Source organism: Elephantulus edwardii, unplaced genomic scaffold (assembly GCF_000299155.1).
Source record: "Elephantulus edwardii isolate Elephantulus edwardi_28Jun2011 unplaced genomic scaffold, EleEdw1.0 scaffold00036, whole genome shotgun sequence".
NCBI classification, from domain to species: domain Eukaryota; kingdom Metazoa; phylum Chordata; class Mammalia; order Macroscelidea; family Macroscelididae; genus Elephantulus; species Elephantulus edwardii.
In genome coordinates, this window is record NW_006399786.1 from 21,135,913 (window position 1) to 21,161,189 (window position 25,277).

The 25,277-nt window shown below is 39.5% G+C and overlaps 1 protein-coding gene across 1 annotated transcript in view; it reads right to left on the reverse strand.

Annotated features, from left to right (window-relative positions):
• Nucleotides 1–25,277, reverse strand: part of NECAB1 (N-terminal EF-hand calcium binding protein 1) — a 225,192-nt gene that overhangs the window by 177,509 nt on the left and 22,406 nt on the right. Inside the window, exon 3 of the mRNA XM_006884598.1 lies at nucleotides 3,490–3,598. Coding sequence (XP_006884660.1) covers nucleotides 3,490–3,598 — 109 coding nt within the window. The remainder of the gene's footprint in view (nucleotides 1–3,489; nucleotides 3,599–25,277) is intronic.

A 25,277-nucleotide genomic window follows, 5' to 3' on the forward strand; every position in this document is an offset into this window, starting at 1 on the left:
GACCCTGGTGTGAGAAACTCCTAGACCCAGAGGAAGCTTGATGACAAGACACATGTAGATCTCTAAGGAATGCTGGACTCACATATGTTAAAAGGTAGTATGGACTTTCCTTGAGCACTGACAAGGGAATGAAAGCTCTAAATTCAGACTTCTGGCTTCCTAAGTTGGGAGAGAATGACTGGTTCACTCAGAGATACCTTGGAATAAAGGTAATCTACTTAAAAAAGCAAGAATCATTGAAAACGCTTTAAAGCATGTACTCTTCTGATACATATAGAGTTGCCATGGGTTCAATGGCAACTGGTTTGTTGTTGTTGTTTTATTTCATAGAATTCAAGATGAGAGTGGATTACCAGGTCTTAAGAGGGATGGGCACTAAGCAGCTCTAGAGCTCTCAGAATCAGATGTCTGTGGACTTAGACTCTCATGGTCACTGTTAATGGAAGATAGTCAGTTTGTGGATCAGCTCCTGCAATCAAGCTTTTTTTCTGTGATTGTACTAAAGTAATTGGGGATGTTGGGCCATGGCAGAATTTGTGAGAAGAGCAGATGTTCTTAGAAGATATGTGAAAGGAGAAAAACAATAGATAGATAGATAGATAGATAGACAGAAAGACATAGAGATAGTGAGAGAGAGAAAGATAATATAGATAGATCTAGATCTATTATCTATCTAATCTATTATTCTATCTATCTATCTATCTATCTATCTATCTATCTATCTATCTATCTATCTATCCCTGTGTACCATAGAGTCCAAAACAACCAGTGAATTTACGAAGGCAGTTAATCACATGGGAGGAGACTGCCCCTCCCCATCCTTCTCTCTGTGGAACAGCTGATAGATTCTAATAGCATTCCTTCAGGGTAGCAGCACATCTTACACCACTAGGCCACCAGAGCTCCATGCGTGTGTGTCTGTATGTGAATAATTTAAAGCCTGGATCTTATATTTTGTTTGAAATGTAGCATAAAATTTTCTGTTTCAATGATTAGGTTAATCCTTCTGAATCTACTTCCAGAGCATTTCAACTGTTAGGGAAGGAGATGTCTCAGAATTACCTATTTGCACAATGTTCAAACATCACACAATGTTTAAAAATGAAGATTTGCCTGACCCAAGCCATGGTATTTTCACTGGCTTCATATGCATGTGAAAGCTGGACAATGAGTACAGAATACCTAAAAAGAGCTGATGCATTTGAAATATGGTATTGGAGAAGAGTACTGGAGATATACTACAGACCATCGAAAGAAAATACAAATCTTTCTCAGAAGAAGTGCAAGCAGGGCGCTCCTTGAAGGCAAGGATGGTGACACTTTGTCTCACACACTTTGGGCATGTTATCAGGAGGCCACAGTCCTTGGGAAAGCACATCATAGATAAGCACGGTGGAGATCTTGAGGATGTTGCATGATAGGGCAAGATTTCTATTTTTCATAGGGTTTCTCTGAATTGTGGTTGAATTGATGGCACCTAACAACAACAAATTGCAAAGTGTACATTCTGTATCTTTCCTCCATTTCTCTTTCAGACGGTGCCTTCATCTGTTCTCTCTCTCTTATCCTTATTCTATTTTTTTAAAAAAAATGTTATCAATGTAATTAAGAAGTTTCTACTTCTAGTGCCAAATTAACTTGAATGATATTAACAGGAAACACTTATTTAATGCATAGGAACCACAGTGAACTGCAAAGCAGTCATTTCCTGACTTACTAGTTTTCCAATAGGTTTCACTGTCCTACAGATAAAGTTCAGGCACCTGTGAAATCTAAGAAAACAAATTCTTTTTTGCCTGGTGCATACTGTCTTCTCTAGTTTCATCTTCTCTACTCCCTGCCTTCAGTTGACATTTGGATCGCTCTCATTCATTCATGCTGTTCTGTACCATCAGGCTTTCTTTCATACTGTTATGTTTCCTCTAAGTGTGATATTCTATCATTTTCCTGGTCACAGAGGCCTGGAAACCTACCTTCCCATCACACTGAATAAAGATACCAACCATCTTGTGATTCCAGAGTGCTGTGTGCATATCGTAGCCAAGATTTGTATGGTATTGCACTGATATCCTCAAAATTGTTGTCAGTGTTGTGTGCCATTGACTCAGAACGGACCACACAGTTGACCCTTCAGTGGGTTGTCAGAGGTAGTAAATAATCTGGAAGAGGACTGTCCATCCTTCTCCCACTAAGCAGTTGGTGGATTTAACCTGCATGCCTATGGGACTGTAGTGCAGTTTCTTACCACTAGGCCACCAGAAAGTCCATTTGTCCATTACACTATTAGAAAGTCTCATGTTTCCAATAATACCTACTACAGGCTTGATATTATGCTATGTTTGTTGAAAACAACAAAACTTCTAATCCAATTTACCTGTCAGTGTTCTTTCAGACAATAAAGAAAATTTTAGTCATTTCATGGAAGAAAGATGTGCAGTCTCCTCCTATGGGGATTTGCAGCCTTGATATTCTGATGGAAAGTCTCCATGAATCGACTTGCAGACTGTGGGAGTGGGTTTTAAAGTGCATTTAATGTTCCTTATGAGATGGCCTTGAAAAAATGCCAATGCATCAATGTAGCCCAAACATTAATTTGCTATGATGACTCACTGCCTGGAGCATCAAAACACTTTGACTAAAAGCAAGATAACAATTGTTCAGAGCAGCAGACTCTCAGATAGGTCTTAAAGCATGGTTGCAACAGTGTTTTTCCATTGTATTTCCTATAATCAGATTTGTCACAAATAATGTAATTTCCATCAATTACTCAAATCAAACACTATCCTTCTGTCATTCTAATTCTAAATATCTCATTATTTTATACTTTTAAGAATATGAGAGTACAAGTAGTGCCACTATATTAATGTAAAAGATAGTTCTACATAGGTTAAATAAATAAAATAGACTGATTGCTGTATATCTTGAATATTCAGTAGAAAACTCTGTGTCCCCCTGTATCAATGAATCCCTTTGGTACAGTGGTGTGGAGTTCAGTTCTGTAGAACAGTTCAGAAAGCTTCTGTCATTCCCCATTTCATTCTGTTAATATGAAAATAGACTGGATAATTTTTAAACAAAGGATATTTATATGAAGCGTAAGTAACAAATCAATACTCTACTGTCTTAATAATGGTAAATTTGATGAAAAATCTTTGTTTTGCTTAAATTCTGCATAATGGCATAGAGTAAATCTATTTTAGAAGAAATCCCTATAGATCATTGTTTTCCCACCAAAACTTGAGTTTTTCAGAGCATTTCCATTATTAGAGAAGGAGGTGCCTCATAATTAATTATAATTAAGCATTATACACACACATACTCACACACACACACACACACACACACACACACACACACTCTCACACACATAGACTCAATATCTCTCCTCCTTTCATCCTTCAGGCTTATGCACCCATATGTTCTCATGTTCTCTCTCTACCCCCACACACATCCCTCATTTACAGGATCCTATAATAAAGAAGCTCTTACTTGGTATTATGTGTATCGATGGTATGGAAGAGCTCATGTAATTCTTCACCACTCAGCACACCATCTGCAAAATATGCTTTGAATTCTTCAAAGGACAACTTCCCATCATCTGAAATGTTAAGAAAAAAAAACAGAAAAGAAGCAAATCATTTCAACTATATACACTAGTCTTTCAATTTTAAAACCCTGCCCAAAAGTGTAAAACTGCACACATATATTTAAAAAGAAACAGCAAGCAGCGAAAAGAAAATAATCCATTTTATCTTTGCAGTAAACAGAATGCATGCATACATACATATTATAAACACAGATAAAACAGAAATCTATGTGGTGTTAGGCACTGGGTGTTCATTCATTTACTAGAGAAAACATTTAACAGTCACTGGTCATACCAAAAATAATATATTCATACAATTCAAAAAGAGAGAAACATAGAGTTCATGTATGTTTTGCCTTTGGGGGGCCAAACATGTACAGGTCCTAGGAGACTGAAAGACAAATACTAGATATTTAATAAATCTGTGTTGATTGAAAGAATGCTTACAAATAGATACCGTGTTATTCCAGTCCAACAAACTACGTCCATTCCTTTACTCTTTAACCAAAAGCACTTCTGAAAACAAACTGTTCACTTATTGTGGGATATAAAAGTGAAAAACTTATAAGCTAATAATAATGAAAAGATGTGCAAACAAAAGCAAATCTATATTGCACAACAGAGCACAGTAAATGTAGTAAGCTTAAAATGCACGAGGGTTTGGGTAATTAGAGGTATCTTTTATTTATGGCCTCAGAGGTTTTAGTAGCATTTGAGCTAGGCTTTTAACAAGAGGTATAGTCTAGGTATAAAAGTGAGATGAGAGTGAGGCAGCATCATCTGGCCTCCATTAGCTTTACAGGAGGAGGAGAAATAATTTCCATCAATATCAGCAGCCCAAGGCTTGTTCCTTTGAGGCCAGACGTGTCTCTATGTCTCTAAAACTTTACCACCAATTCCGATACTAATTTTCCCTCTAATGGCACTGTAAAAGGATCTATGGCAGCATGAGGGTGGCTATCTCTGAGTTCTAGCTGCTTCATAAAGGGGAACTGTCCCCATCAATAATGTCTACAGAACCATACAAACAACTACATAGTCAGACATGCCACCCCACCATGTTCTTGCGTCTATTTTTTACCAATCACTGGCTCTGATGCTCTTTGTAAAAACCACAGACTTTATTCACAGTTGTAGTTAATTAGGGAAATAGGTTAGAGAGTGGAGGAGGAAAAGAATCTCTTACAATGCAAGCCCAGGTTTAGTCCAGAAGTCTCAACCCAGATTAAAAGGCACAAATACTCAATTAGTGAAAGTCCAGGTATAGTTCAATAACACAAATGCAAGATGTCTCTGGTTTTCTCAATCATCCAGTCAACTTTATCTAAAAGCAGTTATAAGTCAACTTTTCCTTCAATCATCCAACAAGCAAAACTTTAACTATGGCCTTTGTTGTAAAGGTTCCTCTGGTTATACCTTGCCACAGTCTCTTCACAATATCTCCACCACCATCCCTGCCATTTTTTTTCACAGTGTATAAAACACTCTTACACTGTTCCCATAGCTGTTGATGATTTGCAAGATCATATATCCACAGTTAAAGTAACTGAAGAATATCCCACCCCTCAATGGGGGCTAACAAAATGGCTAGAAAAGCCAATTTTCAAGAGTTCTGACACCCCAGTCACTCACTAATTCTCTGCTGACTTTGAGAACTCATTCTGATGACAGAGAACTCAGTAACTATTTCGTTATGGGATATATTAATAAAGTAATGAGTTACAGTTCAGGATGAGGAACAACTTAGGACCCACTTCATCAACTAAGACAGAGTCTCTTCAGTAGTGGCAAAGTGTAGGCCTACCTCTGGCCTGTGACGTTATGACTTTGACTTCTGCTTTGCTTGGGAAAAATGTTACAAAGCTCTTTTAGCCCTGTTTGTTTAAGAACCTCAAAAGTAATCCACCCCACTAAGCAGGCCTAGATCCAAAGACACCAGTCAGCTCTTCTCCACAAACCTAGCACCCAAATAGCCAAGGGCACCCACTCTACAGTAAGATTGCTGCTCCAAGGGCACTTAGTTTTCTTGCTCCATGAACCAAAGCCTACAGCTGTTGTGCTCCAGTCTCCTGATTGTTGTGGTTCTACGGCTTCCATTTCTTTGTCCTTCACCATTGCTGGGCACAACTCAGCCACTTATCACTCTCTCTCTAGTGTTAGAGCCCTGTGTCCTAAGTAGAGGAGTTAGAGCACAGGGATGTCATGTTCAAATGGTACACTCAGCTCCTGACTTTTTCTCTTGACATGAAAGAGAAGGGAGAGAGAGAGCGAGAGAGTGAGAGTGAGAGAGAGAGCAAGAATGAGAGCGAGAGAGAGAGAGAAACAGAGACAGACACAGAGACACTTCTCTACATCTGGGATGGCTCATTTTAAGCCTGGTAGAATGGCAAAACTGACTAATCACTATGTTAGTATTTCACATACTCTATTTATATGGTCCCACCCAACAAGGACACCATGGACCTTATTTACATTCTTTTCAAGTTGTTCAATCCTCTCAGTGGGTCATAAACACTTCACATTTGCATAGTTCTTCCCAGTCATTTAGATGGAGACTGAGCTAGAAGAACCACATCAAGTAATTTACTGCCCAGCTCTAAGAAACTGTAGATGGGTGGGGGGATCATATCAACAGTAGGTGAAAGTGAAAGATTTGTTCGAGATCTAAACCAGCAAATAAGAGGTTGAGCTGGCAGGAGGATAAGGAAAGTACACTCGCTGTGCAATAAGCTGGTAAGGTGCGCCTGATACAGGCCATGGTATTTGCAATCGCTTGTTATGCATCAGAGAGTTGGACAATGACTAGGGAGGACAGAAGGAGAGTGGATGCTTTTGAGCTGTCATGCTGGAGAAGGGTACTGAATGTACCATGAACTGCCAGGAAAACAAACAGATTCATCTTGGAGAGGATTAAACCAAGCTACTCCTTGGAGGCAAGGATTCTGGGGCTTCGTCTGACATACTTTGGACATGTTGCCAGGAGGGACGGGTCCTTGGAGAGGGACATCATGCTTGGGAGGGTTGAGGGACAACGCAGGAGGGGAAGACCCTCTATGAGATGGATTGATTCGGTGAGTGGGGTAATTGGGATGGGTGTGTCAGAGGCGGTGCGGTTGGCGCAGGATAGAGCAGGGTTTAGGGCTATTGTGCATAGGGTCGCTATGAATCGGAAACGACTTGACGGCACATAACAACAACAACAACAACAACATCATGATCTTAAGTGAGGGACCAAAGACATCAAGTCATGGATACAGTCATGACTTTGTCCTTCAGACATTACAACCTAGAAAGCCCTATGGAGACTGCCCTCCTATGTGACATGGGGTCACTAGGAGTGACTTGCCAGCACACAACATCATCCAGAGAATCAGAATCTCAAAAAAGACAGGAGGGGTCACTCACTCAACAGTTGTCAAGTCAGAACAGATTCATAGCTAAAGAGATTGTCCATCTTTCTTCCTCAAAGCTGCTGATTGATTCCAACGGCCAGAGAGGTGTGACACTGGGTTTGTAGCGTGACTTCCCATGGGCTACACCACTAAGACTTCCTCACAGAGGGGCTGTTGCTGTTGTGTACCTTGACGTTGGATTCCAGTGGATTTTCAGAGGCAGTAAACTTCATGGGAGAAGACTGTCCATCTTTTTCCCACCACAGTGGGGTAAGCAGGAAAATGTCTGCGTTTTTAAGCAACTCATACACTTCCTCTTTATACAAGACTTGAGAAATAGTATTATATATTATAAACTAGGCCCCACTGTTGAATAGGGAGCTCTGATGGTCTAGTGGAAAGGAGCTACACTGTAATCCAGAAGGCATGTAGTTCAAATCCAGTCCCCAGGGAAAGAAAGTTGCATAATCTCCTCCTGTGCAATTGAACTGCACTTGAAAACCCACTAGAAGGACAGCTATGGGTTGGTTCTGACTCAACGATACACAGCAGTTGTGGAATTATTTAATCCTTTTAATGTCAGGAATTTAAGCCTATTATTTGCAAAAATATATTTACTATAAAATATAAAAATGACCCTTGAGAGTTTTGACGTTTTTGCTGCATTTTGTCTTTAAACTTAATAGATGCATTAAACCAATCTTCCAATTAATCTCGCCAACAGTTAACCAGGCAGACATATTCATAGACATAGTCAGGGCAAATCTTGATCTTGATGAAGCCCAGAATGAGTTGCTGACCTCTAGTCCTCCCCTGGTCCAGCCCAGCACAGTATTTCCAACATCATAATAGCATAAAAGCAAAGTTCCCTCTTTCTAGCCCATCAAGTGTCCAATTTTGCATCTCTGTTTTTTTCAGTGTGGTATATCAGTGTCATGTTTCAAATAACGTTTTAAAAGTCGAGTCCTGTGTAGCCTTCTAATTTCACTCCCCTTTAATGGGAAATTATATCCCAGGTTAGATTTAGTATCGTATTGTATTTCTACTGTGCATCTCCTTACTTTGATGAAAACTATATTGTCAGGCTGAGAGCTGGACACACATACCAGATGTAACTCTAGGTCAAAGAGGGAGAAGGAAACCTTTTCATCTGTTGTTTTCTTTTTTTTTTTGTTTTTTAAAGAAAGAAAAAGAGAACCCAAGTCAGTGTTTCCAATAGTACCACTGGGATCTGTAATCAAAGTGACAAAATAGATGTTCATAATGAAAGGTTTTACTTGGTGAGCATTTAATGGTTCTTAGGTGAGCTGAATCTGGGTATGAGAGAATGCTGGCTGCCCATGCACCCTGTGGATTAGGGCGAACCTCTGGAACATTGCTTTATAATTACTCAAAGTAAGTAATTTGAAGTAATAATGTAGTTGCCACAAAATAAAAGCATTGCCTAACAAGTGGCCTGATGATTCTCTAGGACTAAAGACTCTTTGTGATGTTTTTTTCATTTGTTTGGTTGGAGTTTTTTAAAAGATTCAATGGAAAAAAAGATAAAGACAGAAAGGAAAGGAGGCACTGAATTACAGTCCTGTTGGCTAGAAGGATGGAAAGTGTGCTTTGAATGCCAGTTTTTCCACATGCAGGACTCCTGAAAGTCTTCACACAGGGCTGCTACACTTTTCAACGAGCAGTGGCAAAGAATTATGAAAATGTTTCTAGACTAGAACCTTAATGTTAAACAAAAGCATTCCTTTTCTCTCTCTCTCTCTCTCTCTCTGAAGAAATGGAACTAAAACACATCCCTTCTAGACTGGTTCTACATTAATGAAGCATTGTCAATTTTTATTAAACTCTTTCATTTCAACTTCATTTTTCCTGCTGGTTTTTTTCTTTTGAAATAGCTAAGCCTTGATTTATACTGACGTGACTCACAGAATAGCCAATTCTTCTGAGGTTTGCTATATGGCACTAAATCTTAAATTTACCACCAAAAGGCACAGGATTTCAGCTTTATTGTTAGAATTGATGGTCTGCCTGAGTTGGTCCCCGGCATAGCTGGTCCCTCTCTGCACTCTGAACATTTTCTGACCTTTTCCACCAAACCCTTAATATTTTGAGATATAGGAAATTGAGTGCAGTTGCTTATAGAAGAGTCTCAGATAAAGAAAACTTGGCTTTGGAACATGAATTTTTCATTTATCAGTATGGCACTTTTACCAATTATTTCATCAACTATTTACCAAGATATGTACCAAAGGGTAGTGTAGCCCATAGGGAGTTGCCGTGATGACCCCAAGGTGGCCCTTCTCTGGTGGTCTGAATCCTCTCTGTGTGGTTTACAGTCTCCCTCACACCCTCTGCAGGGACATCATGAGTTGGTTACAACTCAACAGCAATGAGTTTGAAGTTTTTAATATGTGGCAAATACTGCGCTGGGTGCCAACAATACAAGTAGTTAAGATCTTATGAATCTTACAGTTATAATGGGGAATATAGGGTATGAACAGTGGTATGAAGTATAAGAAACATGATTTGAGGTGCTAACAGATTATAGGAGCAAATAGAAAGAAAATTAACCCAAATATAAGGTCAAAGAGAGGGCTTCCTGGAAGAAGTGACATTTTAGCTGAGATGCAAATGAGAAACAGAATGCTGAGAGAATATCTCTAAAGAGGATGATTATCACAGACAGAAAGATTGTCAATGACAAAGGCAGAAGCTGAGAGAGGCTATGAACTGGGGATTGAAATGAAAAGTCAGTATGCTTTGTCAAAAGTGAGTTTTGATGGACAAGGAAGAGATATCAGAAGATTAGCTATTGAGATGCAATGTCAGGGGAAAACAATTAAAAGTCAAAGTAAAAAGTTTTTATTTTACCCTAAGAAAATTCAGAAACCTTCAGTAGTTATAGTTTTACCATGGAAGAGATAAGATCAGATCTAAATTTTAAAATGCTTACTGAGGACACAAAACACTAAGGAGCTGTGATGTCAGTTTAAAGAGTAAGGTGCACCTGATTTAGGCCATGGTCTTTTCGATCACAAATAAGTATGACAGAAGAATAATGTATGTCTTTGAGTTGTGGTGTTGAAGAAGAGCACTGAATATCCCATAGACTTCAAAAAGAGTGAAGAGGAACTGGAATGGAGTGTTGATGTACCTGTTGGAAAATGAGGCCTGTTTAAGCATTGAATCCATGGAATAATCAATGGTGGGGTGAGTTTTGGTGGTGACATTAGAATAGAGAGAAGTGAACAGGTTTATAATTATTTTGAGAAAAAGACTGAACAAGCATTGGTGATCAGTTAGAAGTAGTAGTTGAGAGAGAGGAATTATTAGACACAGGTATTTACTTTTCAGGATGGAACAATCTGCTAGATTCACCGTATTCAGTGCAAAAAAGAAAATGGGCATGGAGGCAAGATGTAGAATAGATTGCTCCCTTTGACAGGTTGGAATTAGAAATACTTACACAATAAATGAGGGGCTCTAGTGGCATAAGTTAAGTATTAGCTACTAACCAAAAGGTCTACCAGTCAAACTCACCAGTTGCTCCATAGATCAAAGATGAAGCTGTCTTTTGCCATTATGATCTATAGCCCTGGAAAAGCAATGGAGTGTTTCCATGGATCATAATCAACTCCAGGGCAATTGTTTGGTTTTTTGCTTTAGTGGAATAAGTGGAGACAGTTAGTAGGCAGTTAGAAGGACCATATTGATCTAGAAAGCTCAAGAGAGGACAGGATTGTGATGTATGCTTACAGTCTATCAGCACATAACCACTCAGGTTCTAAAAGAGGTTAAGGTCTTCCAAGGAGAATGTCTGCAGTAGAAAAGAAATGGAGCTCAGGCCAGACTTTAGAAACAGCAATCCATTCTGAAAAATTCAGACACTTTAAATGCTTTGCTGCTGCAAGGATTAAGAGTCATCATGATGCAATATTCAAGCACTTTGATACTAACCAAAAGATCAGTTGTTCAAACTCAACCTCTGCTCTGTGGAAGAAAGATGCGGCAGTATGCTTCCATAAAGATTTAAAGCCTTGAATCTCTCTGGGCAGTTAGACTCGGTTCTATAGGGACATCGAGTCAGAATCTACTTCTCAGCGGGGGATCCATTTTGGGTTGCAAGGATTAGGTGAGAAGATACACAGAAAATAGTCTGGAAATAGAGTTCAACAAATAGTAGTTAAGCTTTTCAAGTAGGTTTACTAGTTCCTTTTGGATAAGTAAAGATCATTTACATATTTTTTTCAGTATTTTCAACTTTTCCTTGGAAAGTACTTACTTTAAAATCAGATGTATACAGAATGCTTACAGAAAGTATCTATTTAATATATTTCCTTAATGGCAGAATTCTACATTTATTCCTTAGGATGATGTAATAGGACTTTTGAAAATCTTTTGTCATCTTTAAGATTCTTTTAATACTGACTGATTTACTTTTATAATTATGTTAACAGCTGGAGTTCTAATCTCAGTGTTTTCCTCCCCAAACAGTTATGTCAATATTAATCTAGTTTTTGTAAACATTTTAAGTGATGGATCTGTCAAAATGCTGGTGTTTCTTTCCTGTATTACTTTAACATTTTGGAACACTTTCAATATTATCGCTTCTCAAGATGAAACACCCAAACATAATCATCTTTAACAATAACAACAGCCTCCTGGTATAAAGTAAACACCTGGAAAGCATTATTGAGCTCAGTATGCCAAGGACAGCAAATATTGTGCATTTGTATGCACATTTTAGAGGAAGAGTTAAAAATAGCAGCTTTGTTTCTAAAATGAAGTTCTTACAAGTAATATTAGAAAAGTAACAAACCATGTATTGATAAATTTAAGATAAAACACTGTGTAAAATGTATTAACTTGTATAAGTCACGTACTAGCATTATGAATTAATTTCCTTACCTATAAATAATAGGGTTCTCTGGTGGCTTAGTGGTAAGGATCTGTGCTTATGAGCCAAAGGCAAGCAGTTCAGATCCACCAGCTGCTCCTTTGGAGAAAGATAGGCATCCTCCTCTTTTATGATTTTAGCCTCCAAATATTTTCTGAAGGATCAGCTATGAGTTGCTTTTGACTTGATGGCACTAACAACAACATCTGTAAACAAATGCTCCCTTCCACTCAACATTCTAATGTTATACTTTTTTAAACAATTTGATAATTGTTGTTGTTGTTGTGTACTGTTAAATTGGAACCGACCCATAGCTGACCCTCTGGTGGTTCTCAGAAGCAGTCAATGGCACAGGAGGAGACTGCTCATCTTTCTTCCGTGGAGAACCTGTTGGATTCAAACCATGTGCCTTCAGGACTGCAGCATAGCTTCTTACCACAAAGCCACCAAAGCTCCCGAATAGTAGGCATATAAAAATATAATAGAAATTCTAATTTCAATGCATACATAGAAAACATTTGGAAGTTGTTACACGCATTCTTAGGATAAGAAAGATCCAAACCAACAGAAATCTTTTCAGAGAAATGAGAGAAAATTTATAAACCTCCCATGTAAAAGAATCAAAAATAATTCATATAGATAGATAGGCAGTCTTCAGGGAGGTAGAAAATAACTCTCTTCTTCAGCGTAGGCTGTGCTTAGTGATTACTGTCCAGAGAGAACAGTGTAGATAAGGAGGAAAGAGTAACTTTACAGTAGAAAAGCCTGGCAAACACTAATCACGCAGTTGAATGCAGTAACTATCCAGAGAATTAAGTCATGTTGAGAGTACATAACCTAAGTATTATGTGCTCACTCTTTACTCATGTTTTAATTCCCCAAATTCTCTAACTCCAGTCTATCCATGAGGAACAAAAACCCTTGGCAAATTCCAATTGAGTGATACTATACAAAACACCTGTCTAATCCTCAAATTGTCAATATCGTTAAAAACAAGACAAAAGAAACACAATGTTTATGAACTCTGTAAGCAAGCAATATAAAATAAATTTTTAAAAAACAAAAAATATAAATCTGAGAAGCTGTTACTGTCAGGGGCAGCCTATAGAGATATGATTGCTAAGGTTGCAAAGTATATTGTGGAATCTTGGACAGTATCCTGATACAGAAAAGAAACATCAAGTAAAAAGAAAAAAAATCCAAATAAAATATGGACTTTAGTTAGCAATAAAGCATCAATATCAGTCCAATGGTTCATATAAGCAGCATCAGGACAGATGGAGAAAAGAATGAAATTGTCAAGTATTTCATCTTACTTGGGTCCACAATCAACACCCTTGGTACTAGCAGTCAAGAAACCAAAAGTCACATTGCATTGGGAAAGCCTGCTGCCAAGGACCTCTCCAAAATACTAAAAGCAGTGATCTCAGTTTAAAGAGCAAGGTGCATCTGATTATAGGCCATGGTCTTTTCAATCACTTTCTATGCACCTGAGAACTGGGCAATGAATAAGGATGCCAGAAGAATAATGCATGCCTTTGAGTTGTGGTGTTGGAGAAGAGTACTGAATATCCCATAGACTTCAAAGAGAATTAACTGATATGTCCTAGAAAAGGTGCAGCCGCAGTACTCCTTGGAGGCAAGGATAATGACGTTGTCCAGGATACTTTGGACAAGTTGTTGCTCCTGTTAGGTCAAGTTAAGTACAACTCACAGCAACCACAGGACAAGAGACCGGAAGCCATCTTTATCCTATGCTATTGCCATCATCTCTGACACTTGAGCCCATTGCTGCAGTCACTGTGTCAATCCACCTAACTGGGGTCTTCCTCTCCTTCACTGACCTTCCATATTTCCAAGCATAATGTCCCTTTCCAAGGAGTAGCCTTGACTAGTCACATGTCTAAAATGTGAAAGGCAAAGCTTTGCCTTCTTTGCTTCCAAGGAGCACACTGGCTGCATTTGTTCCAAGACATATCTCTTTGCTCTTTTGGTAGTCCATGAGATATTCATTACTCTTCTCCAACACCACAATTCAAAAGCATCGCTTCTTCTGTCATCTTTATTCACAGTTCTCTAATGTGTATATGGTGACTGAGAAGACCATGGCCTGCATCAGGCACCCCTTAGTCTACAAATTGACATGACTGTTCTTAAGTATTTTTGAGAGGTTCCTGACAGCAGACTCGCCTAAAGCAATGTCTCCTGATTTCCTGACTGCTGGTACCAAGTGTGTTGACTGTGGATCAAAATAAAATAAGATGAAATTGTTGACAACTTCAATCTTATCTACATCTATAATGATATTGCCTATCAGTCCAGTGGTAAGAGTCTTTGTTTTCTTCACATTGAGATGCCATCCATATTCTTTGATACTCTGCAACAAGTGCTTCAAGTCCTTCTTACTTTCAGCAAGCAAGGTTGTGTCATCTGCATAGTATAGGTTATTGATGAGTCTTCCTCCAATCCTGATACCACATTCTTTTATAGATTCTAGCTTCTTGAATAATCTTCTCAACATAAATATTGAATAGGTATGGAGAAAGGATACAACCCTGATATACTCCTTAATTTTAAACCACGTAGTGTTTCCTTGCTGTTTGCACAAAAGCCTCTTTGTCTAGGTATACATTTCACACACAAGCACAATTAAGTGCTCTGAGACTCTCATTCTTCTCAATGTTAGCCATAACTTGTTATGACCCACACAGCCTTTCATAGTCAATAAAGCACAAATAGACATTCTTCTGGTATACTTTATTTTCTGCTAGGATCTATCTAACACCATCAATGATAATCCTTGTGCCATGACCTCTTCTAAATCTTGCTTATACTATAGACATTCTTCTGATATACTTTATTTTCTGCTAGGATCTATCTATCATCATCAATGATATTCCTTGTGCTATGACCTCTTCTAAATCTTGCTTAAACTTTGGGCAGTTCTCTATCTATGTTCTATTCTAGCCATTTTTGAATGATCTTCATCACAAGAAAAAGCAGGGTAACAGGTTGTTGTACGCAGGGTCACTGTGAGTAGCAAGGGACTCTATGACACATAACAATAGCAGCAGCAGCAACAGTATTTTGCTTGGATGTGAAATTAATGATACTGTTCAATAGTTTCCACATTTTGTTGAATCAGCCTTTCTTGGAGATGGGAATAAATATGGATCTCTTCCTATCAGTTGACCAGACAGCTGTCCTCCAAATTTTCTGGCATAGACTGGTGAGCACATCCAGGGCTGAATCTGTTAGTTGAAACATGTCAACTAAACATGTCAATCAATAAGGATGGAAAGAAGAATTAATGCCTTTGAGCTGGGATGGTTGGCAAAGAGGCAAAGAGTACTGAATATCCCATAAACTGAAAAAAAATAGCAAACCTACAAATAATTATGTCTTGGAGAAAGTACAGTCAGAGAGCTCCTTGGAGGCAAAGATGATAAAGCTTCGTCTCGCATAATTTGGGCATGCTGCTAGCAGAGGCTATTCCTCAGAGAGAGATATCATGCTTGAAAAGGTAATGAGTTGGCAGAAAAGAGGAGAGCCTCACCCAGGTGGATTGACACAGTGACTGCTGCAATGGGCTCAAGTGTGCCAGGAGGTGTGAACATGTGACAGGATAGGCCAGAATTCGGATCTTTTGTTCATGGACCACTCCAGGTCTACTCAACTTGAAGGCACCTAACAATAACAACAAAATCCCGTTGGAAGATTAGCTATGAGCTGGTTCCAATTTGAAGGCAAAAACAGCCTCCCCATGTATATAACCCCATAGGGCAGTAGGGCTTTACCTACATTAATGAGGACATATCAGTGTAGAGTGTATGTTACATCAATCACTTGTGAGAGAAAAAGAGATTATGCAAAGCAAGTAAAGCATTTTGAGGAAGTTCAATATATTCTATATGCCAGCACTGTCATATTTACAAATAAGTTGGCCTGTCATCTTGAAAAGCATTTTAGTCTAACCATTTTATAATATTCATGACAATAATTACTAATTTCCTTTTCATGAGAGGAGAAAAATGGAAATTTAACAAAATTAAATGATTCTGATGAGGTCCCTGAAAGTACATGAATCACTCCTGACAGCCTCACTTTGTTCTCCTGGGACTTGTTTCTGGAAGCAAGTCACTGTACGTGGTCTTTGGTTTAAAACCCACCAAGTACCCAGACTTTACACATCGAATTTTATAATTCAGTCCTGCTTATAAAGAAGGAATGCAATACACAGCCGACTTCCCTGTTTTTACCTACTGTCTCCACACTTTGACTCCACTAAGCAACTCCGGTTTCCCCAGCAAGTCTACCCTCACAATAATTAACATGCTAGTTATGCCTGGTTAACACATATTCTCCCTTATTATGGTCACTATATTTTTATTTGTTCTTGAAAAACAAATCACCTGCCCTCCGTAGTTCAAGAAATTTAGGTGGGATTTCCTCCAGCCCACCTAACTCCAGAGTCAGTGTGCATTTCAAGCTTGGAAAAGCAGTTCATTCCATCTCCCTTATTTCATAAAGATAAGCACGAGGCTTTATTTGAGCCATCAGAGGAAACATTAAGATTTTTGCTACAATTATTGTAAGATAAAGTCTCTCTTTATTCTGACTTTCTGCATCCGTAAGATGCATGCCAGGATTTAAGTTTGTCACCCCTGGTAAGAAAGTCAAGTGAAAGGAAATCCAACCAGAGAAACTAGAGATGGAGAAGAGCTGGGAAGGAGTAAACAATTGATTTTGGAACAATAGTTTTGTGTTGCCTGAAGATATACAGTTTCCTTTGACTTCTCTAAAGTTCTAAAGAGCAAAGATGTCACTTTAGGGACTATGGTGTACCTGCCTTAAGCCATGGTCTTTTCAAGTACCTCATATATGTGTGAAAGTTGAACAATGAATAAGAAAGACTTAGAAAAAATTGATGCCTTTGGATTATAGTGTTGCTGCAAAATACTGAACATATCCATGGCCTGTCAGAAATACTAGCAAATCTTCAGGATGTTGCTTAGATGTGAGAACGGTAAAACTTCATCTCACCTATTTTGGGCATGTTATCATGAGGAGTCAGCCCCTACAGAAGGACATCGTGCTCAGTAAAGGGAAAAACAGAAAGAAACGCAATGAATTCCCAGTGAAAATAGGAAGAGCCTTAATGAGAACAGTTGACATCGTAGTTACAACACTCTTGAGACACAACAGTAGTTATGAGGAAGACACAGTTCTGGGCAATGTTTTTGTTTTATTGTGCATATGGCTGCTATGACTAGAAACCAACAAGATGTAGCTTCCTAGGTATTTCAATTATAAGACTCAACAAATTCCCAATTTTATTTAAGCTGACTTGAGGTGGATTGCCCCCCTGCTTTAAGTTTAATTGCTCCTGATTGATAACTACTTTCTTCTTCCTCCATCTTCCAAGGACAATTCTTTCCATAGGTCTTCCCAGACCACTGAAAACCCAGAATCCTCTTCTCAGAGCTCATACATGACAGTATTTACCACTCACTTGACTTTATGAGATCTCTTGCACTGTTGACACAATTATTGAACTTTCTCTGCATTTATGACTCATTTGTTAATTAGACACCAAGTTCTCAGAAGAGAATGTTATCCAAAATCTACTCCCCCATAATAGGTCCCTGAGAGTTGAGGGTTGACTGACTAATATTACTTTTGCAGATCTGCATGCAGAAATCAAAGGAGAATTACTCTGAAGACACAATCACATTTCTTGTCTTAATAATATGGATTATGGCTTTGTGAGGGCTCACATTTTCCGACAGCTAGCACATAAACGAAGCAATCATATCATTAATACTGCAGGAAATTAGTGATCACAAATGAGAACCAACCTGTTCTGAGCATTTAGGAGATGCTAAATGACATGCTTGAAGCTTTCTATACATTCATCTTTGTTTATTCCTCACAATCAACCTGCAAATTAAATCTTATTATTTCTACTTAAATGAGGAAGAAACAAGCTTAGAAAGGTTATTTAATTTCTCCTAGATCATATTCTAGTGCATGCCTACTCCAAACCAAGACAAAACACACTGTTGCTGTGCCCCCTCTGATGCAGATCAGTGACCCAACTGGACAGAGCAGAGCTGCTTTTAGGGTTCCTGGGCTATAAATATTACTGAACCAGACTGATCGATCTTTCTCCCAAAGACTGTCTAGTGGATTCTGATCATCAACCGTCTGGGTAGCAGTTTAATCCACTGTACCACTGGAACTCTTTATATGTCTCCTAGAATGAACTTACTCATAAACAGCCTGTGCTATGAGATAACACAGCTTTGTTTGAAGAAAATGAAGATTTCAAGCACTTATTGATGAAGCTAAAAGGCTAACCTTTAGTACGGATTATACCTCCCACATAAAGAAGACAAAACTCTTCCTAACTGGTCCAATAAACAACAGCGTGACAACAGATGAAAAATTATAGTTGCCAAGGATTTCATTTCAACTGGATTAATAAATAACACTCATGGAAGTAGCACTTAAGGAACAAACAAGTTATTGTAATGGGCAAATGTGCTGGAAGGGACTTGTTTAAAATGAGAAAGAGAACAGGTCACTTGAGGGCTAGGTTGCAACTAAGCCAAGTCCAGAAGTCTTTCTAATCCCTTCACATGCCTGACAAAGTTGGGCAATGAATAAAGAAAACCAAAGAATAGCTGATCACTTTCAATTGAGGTGATGGTGAATATAGAATATATCATGGACTACAAAAAGAATAAACGATGGGCAAGGTCCAATGGTGATAAATTTTATAAAATATAACACATGGGAATGATTGTGTGAAACAATGTGAATGAAGAATAGTATATGAAATACAATGTATATAAACTTTGTAAGCAAACTAATATAAAATTATTTTATTTTTTTTTAAAAAGAACAAATGAATCTTTCTGAGGAATAAAATGGGGTCAGAATGTTCCTTAGGACTTACAATGGTAAGACTTGAGCCATAGATTGGATATGTTATCAGAAGAGGAACAGTCCTGGGAGAAAGACATCACAGTTGGGAAAATACAGTCACATCAAGAAAAAGGAGGATCTTCAATGAGACAGGCTGACACGGAGCCTGCGGGGTGAAGCCCAGCAGAGACTGTGAGAACGGCCCAGGCCTGGACAGTGCTTTGCTCTTTTACAACTGGGGCACTGGGGCACTGCCTGACAACAACACAACAGCCTGGCGTGATGTCCAGTACACAAAAGGCACTTATAAAATGTTAGGTGAAAGAACGACCGTTGCTCTGTGTAACTGAGTCAGTTTTGACTCATAGCGATCTCATCTATCAGAGCAGAAGTGTTTCTTTAGATTCTGTAGGAGCCCTAACAATGCAGTGACTTACGTGTTGGCACGTTAATCAGGTCAGTTGTTTAAACCCAAACGGTGTTCTGCCGAAGAAAGAAGAGTCTGCTTCCATCTCAGAGACCCTGTGGAACAGTTTGTTGGCCTTTCATGAGTTAGAACTGACTTGATGGCTGTGGGCTTTAGTTTGTTTTGGTGGAATCATTATGGGAAAAGATTGCCATACTCATCTCTTGACAAGCTATTGGATACCAATCTTTCAGTTAGGAACTGGACACCTAAATAAAACGATTAATAGCAACACTAAGATTAACAGCTGATCATTTGGGTTCTAAATTTCCACTATACCTTGCTACCTTCTAATAGGTTTAACAGCAAAAACAATTCCACATATTATATCCTTGAGAGGGTTAAACCAGGCTGCTCCTTGGAGGCAAGGATTCTGAGGCTTCGTCTGACATACCTTTGGACATGTTGTAAGGAGGAAGAGGTACTTGGAGAGGGAAATCATGCTTGGGAGGGTGGAGGGATGGTGTAGGAGGGGAAGACCCTCTATGAGATGGATTGATTCAGTGACTGGGGTAATCGGGATGGGTGTGTCAGAGGCAGTGCGATTGGCACAGGATAGAGCAGGGTTTAGGGCTGTTGTACATAGGGTTGCTATGAGTCGCAAGCGACTCGACAGCACATAACAACAACAACACTGTCTTTTGGTTTTACGCTATATTGAATTACTTAGCATTATGCATGTGGAAAGACGATTAGAGATTTAACAAAGTAATTCAGCAGCACAGATAAACCAGATGCACATCTTAGTTAAGTACTAAAATTTGGAGATTAAGAGGGAATCTAGAAATAAATCTCACTTACTAGCTTCATGTCCGTGGATAAGTCAGCAACATTTCAGATAATTCTTTGAAATAATATTCCTTATAAGATTTTTAATGAAGCATAAATGAAATTATGCTTAACACAGTATTTAACATAGTAAGCCTTTAGAAAGTATATTTATCATCATCACTGTAGCTATTATTTTGCTTTGATGTTTGAACTAATTTTTTCACAGCTATACAAGTCTTGATACTAAAAGGCTATTAACCCACTGCATCAATTGACTTCTGACTCACAGTGATCCTACAGGTTGGGGCAGAATTTCTCCATAATGTTTTTAAGGTGGTAATTCTTACGCAATCTGTCTTCCTTATCTCTCTCCCACAGAGTTGCTGAAGGAGTCAAACCCTTGTCCTTTTGGCTAGCAGTTCGATGTTTAAATCCATTATGCTACCAGAAAGCCTTAAAATGACTATTCAATTGGTCAAATAGTTTAAAAATGTAAGTGTGATCTAGACTATTAAGGACAAAACCCAAAAAGGCTGTTTATTGTCAGATCTGCAAACACCCAGACTTGGTAAAGTTGAAGGGCAACAAGAAGAGAGAGGTCCTCGTTGCAAAGGACTGACACAGTGGCGATTAATGGGCTCACAGCCAGCAGCAATCGTTAGGATGGTGCAGGGTCAGGCAGAACCTCCTCCTGTGGTTCGCCAGGTCACGATGAGGTGGAAGGGAACTGTGGGCACCTAACAACAACAGTGATCCATGAGAAATCCTTCCTAATGCAGAGATCTTAATCTTAAAACGAATTAAAGTTTGTGACTGACAGTCTCATCAACATTAAGAAGTCTCATTATCCGCACAGTTACTTTTCAGAAAGTAGAAATTAGATTACCCTACTGAGGTTGTTAACAATTACAGCTTGCTCAGCTCCACAATCAACACTCTTGGCACCAACAGTCAGGAAATAAAAAAAAAAAAACAAACCAAATTGCACTGGGGAATCTGCAGACATCGACCTCTCCTGAGTATTGAGAAGCAATGATGTCAGTCTAGAGACGAAGGTGAGTCTGATCCAGGCCATGGTCTTTGCAATTATTTGCTATGCATCACAGAGCTAGACAATTACTAAGGATGACAGGAGAATTCATTCCTTTGAGTTGCAGTTCTGGAGAAGAATCTTGAACATACCATGGATTGCCAAATGTTTGTCTTGGAGAAGGTGAAACCGAGTTTCTCTTTGGAGGCAAGGATTTTGAAGCTTTATCTCACATACTTTGGACATGTGACCAGGAGGGACAAGTGCTTGGAGAAGGACATCATTCAGGAGAGGAAGATCCCGGATGAAATGGATTGATAAGAGTAACTGGAGCAATGTGGGTAGGTGTGCTGGAGTCAGTCAGACTGACTCAGGACAGAGCAGGCTTCAGAGCTGTTATACGTGGGGTCACTATTAGTTACAGGCGACTCGGCAGCACATAATCACCACCACCACTTGTTGATGCACTTTGTTATGAGATGGGCTAAGCTAGAGCTCATCAGTTTGAATCCACTGGCTGCACCTCAGGAGAAAGATGAGCAGTCTCCTTCTGTAAAGAAAAACCTGATACTGTCACCATCGGATAGAACTGACTCTAAGGCAGTGGGTTGGATTTTCGTGTGGATGTGCATAACTAAGGAACTCTTGTGGCAAAGTAGGAAAACCAACTGAAAGTTAGGCAGTTTGAGCTAACTGCTTCCTCTAGTGGGGGAAAGATGAGGCATTCTTCTACTATTACGTCTTACAGCCTTGAAAACTTCATGGAGAGTTGTTATGAGTTATAACTGACGGGAAACAGTGGGTTTTGGTGAGTAAGTAAAGAAGTCTTGGTGGCACAGTGGTTAAACTGCTGAGCTACTAACCCAGTTGGGTTGTTTGGACCCATTAGAGGCTCTCCAGCAGAAAGATGTGGCCGTTTGCGTCTATGAAGATGAATGGCCTTCAAATCCCAATGAGACAGGACTGAGCCTATGGAAATCAGAAACAACTAGACAGAACGAGCTGGGTTGAGTTGGATACACAAGCATGAGGCACTAAACACATCCATCTTTCTCAACTAACATGTCCAATTACTTACTAATGTTTGCTAACTACACATCCCCAAATACCAAATTCATGTTCTGATCTGGGTTCCCTCTTCCACTGATATATTGAAGCTTTTGACAGCTCTAACATGGAGACTTTTGTAGCAGTACAGGTGCAAGATTGCTGTTATTGTTGTCGTTATGTGCCATCAAGGTGCTTGTACAGAGCCCTAAATGCCGTTCTATCCTGTGCCAACCTTGCCATCTCAAACACACTCATTCCCACCACTCCAGTCACAGAATCGATCCATCTCATTGAGGGTCTTCCTCTCCTTCACCGTCCCTCCACTCTCCCAAGCATGATGTCCCTCTCCAAGGACCAGTCCTTCCTTGCAACATGTTCAGAGTATGTCAGACAAAGCTTCAGAATCCTTGACTCCAAGGAGCATTCTGGCTTCGCCCTCTCCAGGACAAACCTGTTTGTTCTCCTAGCAGTCCATGGTATATTCAATACTCTTCTCCAGCCCACAGCTCAAAGGCATCAATTCTCTTTCTATCATCCCTATTCACTGTCCAACTCTCTTATACGTAGCACATAATTGCAAAGACCATAGCCTATATCAGGAGCACCTTAGTCTCCAGCCTGATGTTGTTCTTCAGTACTCTTGAGAGGTCCCTCACAGATGAATTTCCCAATGCAATTCGTCTCCTGATTTCTTGGCTGCTGTTACCAAGAGTGTTGACTGTGGAGCCAAGTAAACTAAAACTGTTAACTATCTCAATCTTTTCATCATCCATACTGATGCTGCCAATTGGCCCAGTGGTGAGAATCCTTGTTTTCTTGATATTGAGCTTCAATCCATCTAGGAGACTGCAGTCCTTGACGTTCTGCAACAAGCACTTCAAGTCCTCCTCAGTTACAGCAAGCAGGGTTGTGTCATCTGCATAATGCAGGTGGTTGATGACTCTTCCACCAATCCTGATGCCACATTCCTCTTCATGTAGCCCAGTGTCTCGGAGGTTGTTCTGCACACAGATTGAAAAGGTATGGAGACAGAATACAACCCTGGCAGACCCTCTTCTTGATTATGAACCATGTAGTGTCTCCTTGCTCTGTTCTGACAACTGCCTCTTGGTCCAAGTATAGATTTCTCATTAGCAAAATCAAATGTTCTGGGATTCCCATTCTTCTGAGAGTCAGCCATAGCTTTTTGTGATCCACACAGTCAAAAGTCTTTGCATAGTCAATGAAGCACAGATAAACATTCCTCTGGTATTCTTTGTTTTCTGCCAAGATCCATCTAACATTAGCTATAATCCCTAGTACCAAGACCTCTTCTAAATCCAGCCTGCACATCTGGCAGTTCTCTGTTGACATACTGTTCTAAACGTTTCTGGATAATTTTCAGCAGATTCTTGCTTGCATGTGATATTAATGATATTGTTCGATAATTTCCTCACTCCGTTGGGTCACCTTTCTTTTGAATGGGAACAAATATCGATCTTTTCCAGTCAGTGGGCCAGCTGACTGTTCTCCAGATTTCTTGGCACAACTTAGTGAGCACATCCAGGGCAGTGTCTGTTTGTTGAAACATGTCATTTGGGAAAGAAAGCTTTAACCGAGGTGGGAGACGTGGAAGTGACCCAAAGCAACCAGATATTTGCAGAAGTTTGACAGTGGATCCAAGAGGCCCTTCTGATGGCCTAGACGTGGAGTAACTAAGTAGAGAAAGAAGAATCTTGTAGGCCACAGAAGTTTTTAGTTGCAGCAATTAGTAAATGACGGTATTATTTCCCAATAAGTGGAAACTATATTATGTGCAGATAAGCACCTCAAGATTAAAAGTGTGATTTCAGACATAAGCATGATTGGTACTCAACATGTTATATTTTTATAAATTGAGACTCTGTACTCAGTTGCTGATTTATACCCATTTTTCCAAGTTCTATGTCTTTGTCTTTGTTTGTTGCCTGGAATTAACCCTTCTCCCCAACACCTGGTGAATTATAACTCAAGAGGAGTTGTAACACTTTGGCTATAACCCTTGCTCAACACTTGAGGAAGAATTAGATTTTCCTCCGTGGAAAGCCCTTGATGAGATGGGCTGACAATGGCTGCAACAGCGGGGTCGAGGACAGCCACAATTATGTGGATGGTGCACAACCAGACAATGCTTTCTTCTATTTACAGATCGAGTTATATTTTGACTCCTAGTGACCTGATAGGACAGAGTGTAACTGCTCCATTGGGTTTTCTGTAGGTAACTTTGGTGGGATAATCCCTCTGGAACTGCACTGCTAATCCAAGTACTAACCACTACCAGATTGTTGTTGTTAGGTGTCCCAGAGTCATCATAAAGATGGCACCTTCAAATGCTAAGAAAAACCCCTCATGGCTGTCAAGCTGGAGCTGGCTCACAGCCGACCTTCCACTGGGTTTCCAGGGCTGTAAATCACACAGACGGAGATCATCCCTCTTTCTCCTTCAAGGCCACTGGTAGATTCGAACCATCAGAAAGTGCAGCCTTTGCTCAAAAGGTCTAGGCCACCAGAGTCATCCTACAGATCTGAATAAAGGAAAATACTTAAAGTAGAAGTCACATCGTAGAGAGGGTTGTTAGAAGCTCTCAAGTTGATTTTTTGACTCTCAGTGACCCTGTGTGACAGAGCAGAAGTGCCCCACCAGGCTCTCAATGGTGCAGTGTTGAAGAGAGCAGATCAGCAGGTCTTTCTCCTACAGAATCACTGGGTGGGTTCAAACCCACTCTAGGTTGGCAGACAACTGCTTAACCACTGCGCCACCAAGGCGCCTACTCTCCTTTATCTTTAGGCTGCAGAATCTAGTATTGGAACAGGGCCTGCATATGTGGCCGCCTGTGGACACCCTGGAGACTTAGTAATTAGTATCTAAATTTTCTATTTGTTTCTGAAACAGCTGGAAAGCCCAGCTACGTAAAGATAAGAATTTCTACAGTTTCTGCTTTGGGCAGAAAACACACTTATGAGCGTGAAGCTGCTTTTGCAGTTTAGGGGAGGTATAATCAAACCACAGAAATAAAAACTTGTTTCCCCTTATTTTGTTACGAAAATAACAAACAAAAATGGGAAGCCGCAGACTGGGAAAAAGCATTTGGTAATAACATGTCAGATAAGGGACTTATATACAGAATTTATAAAATA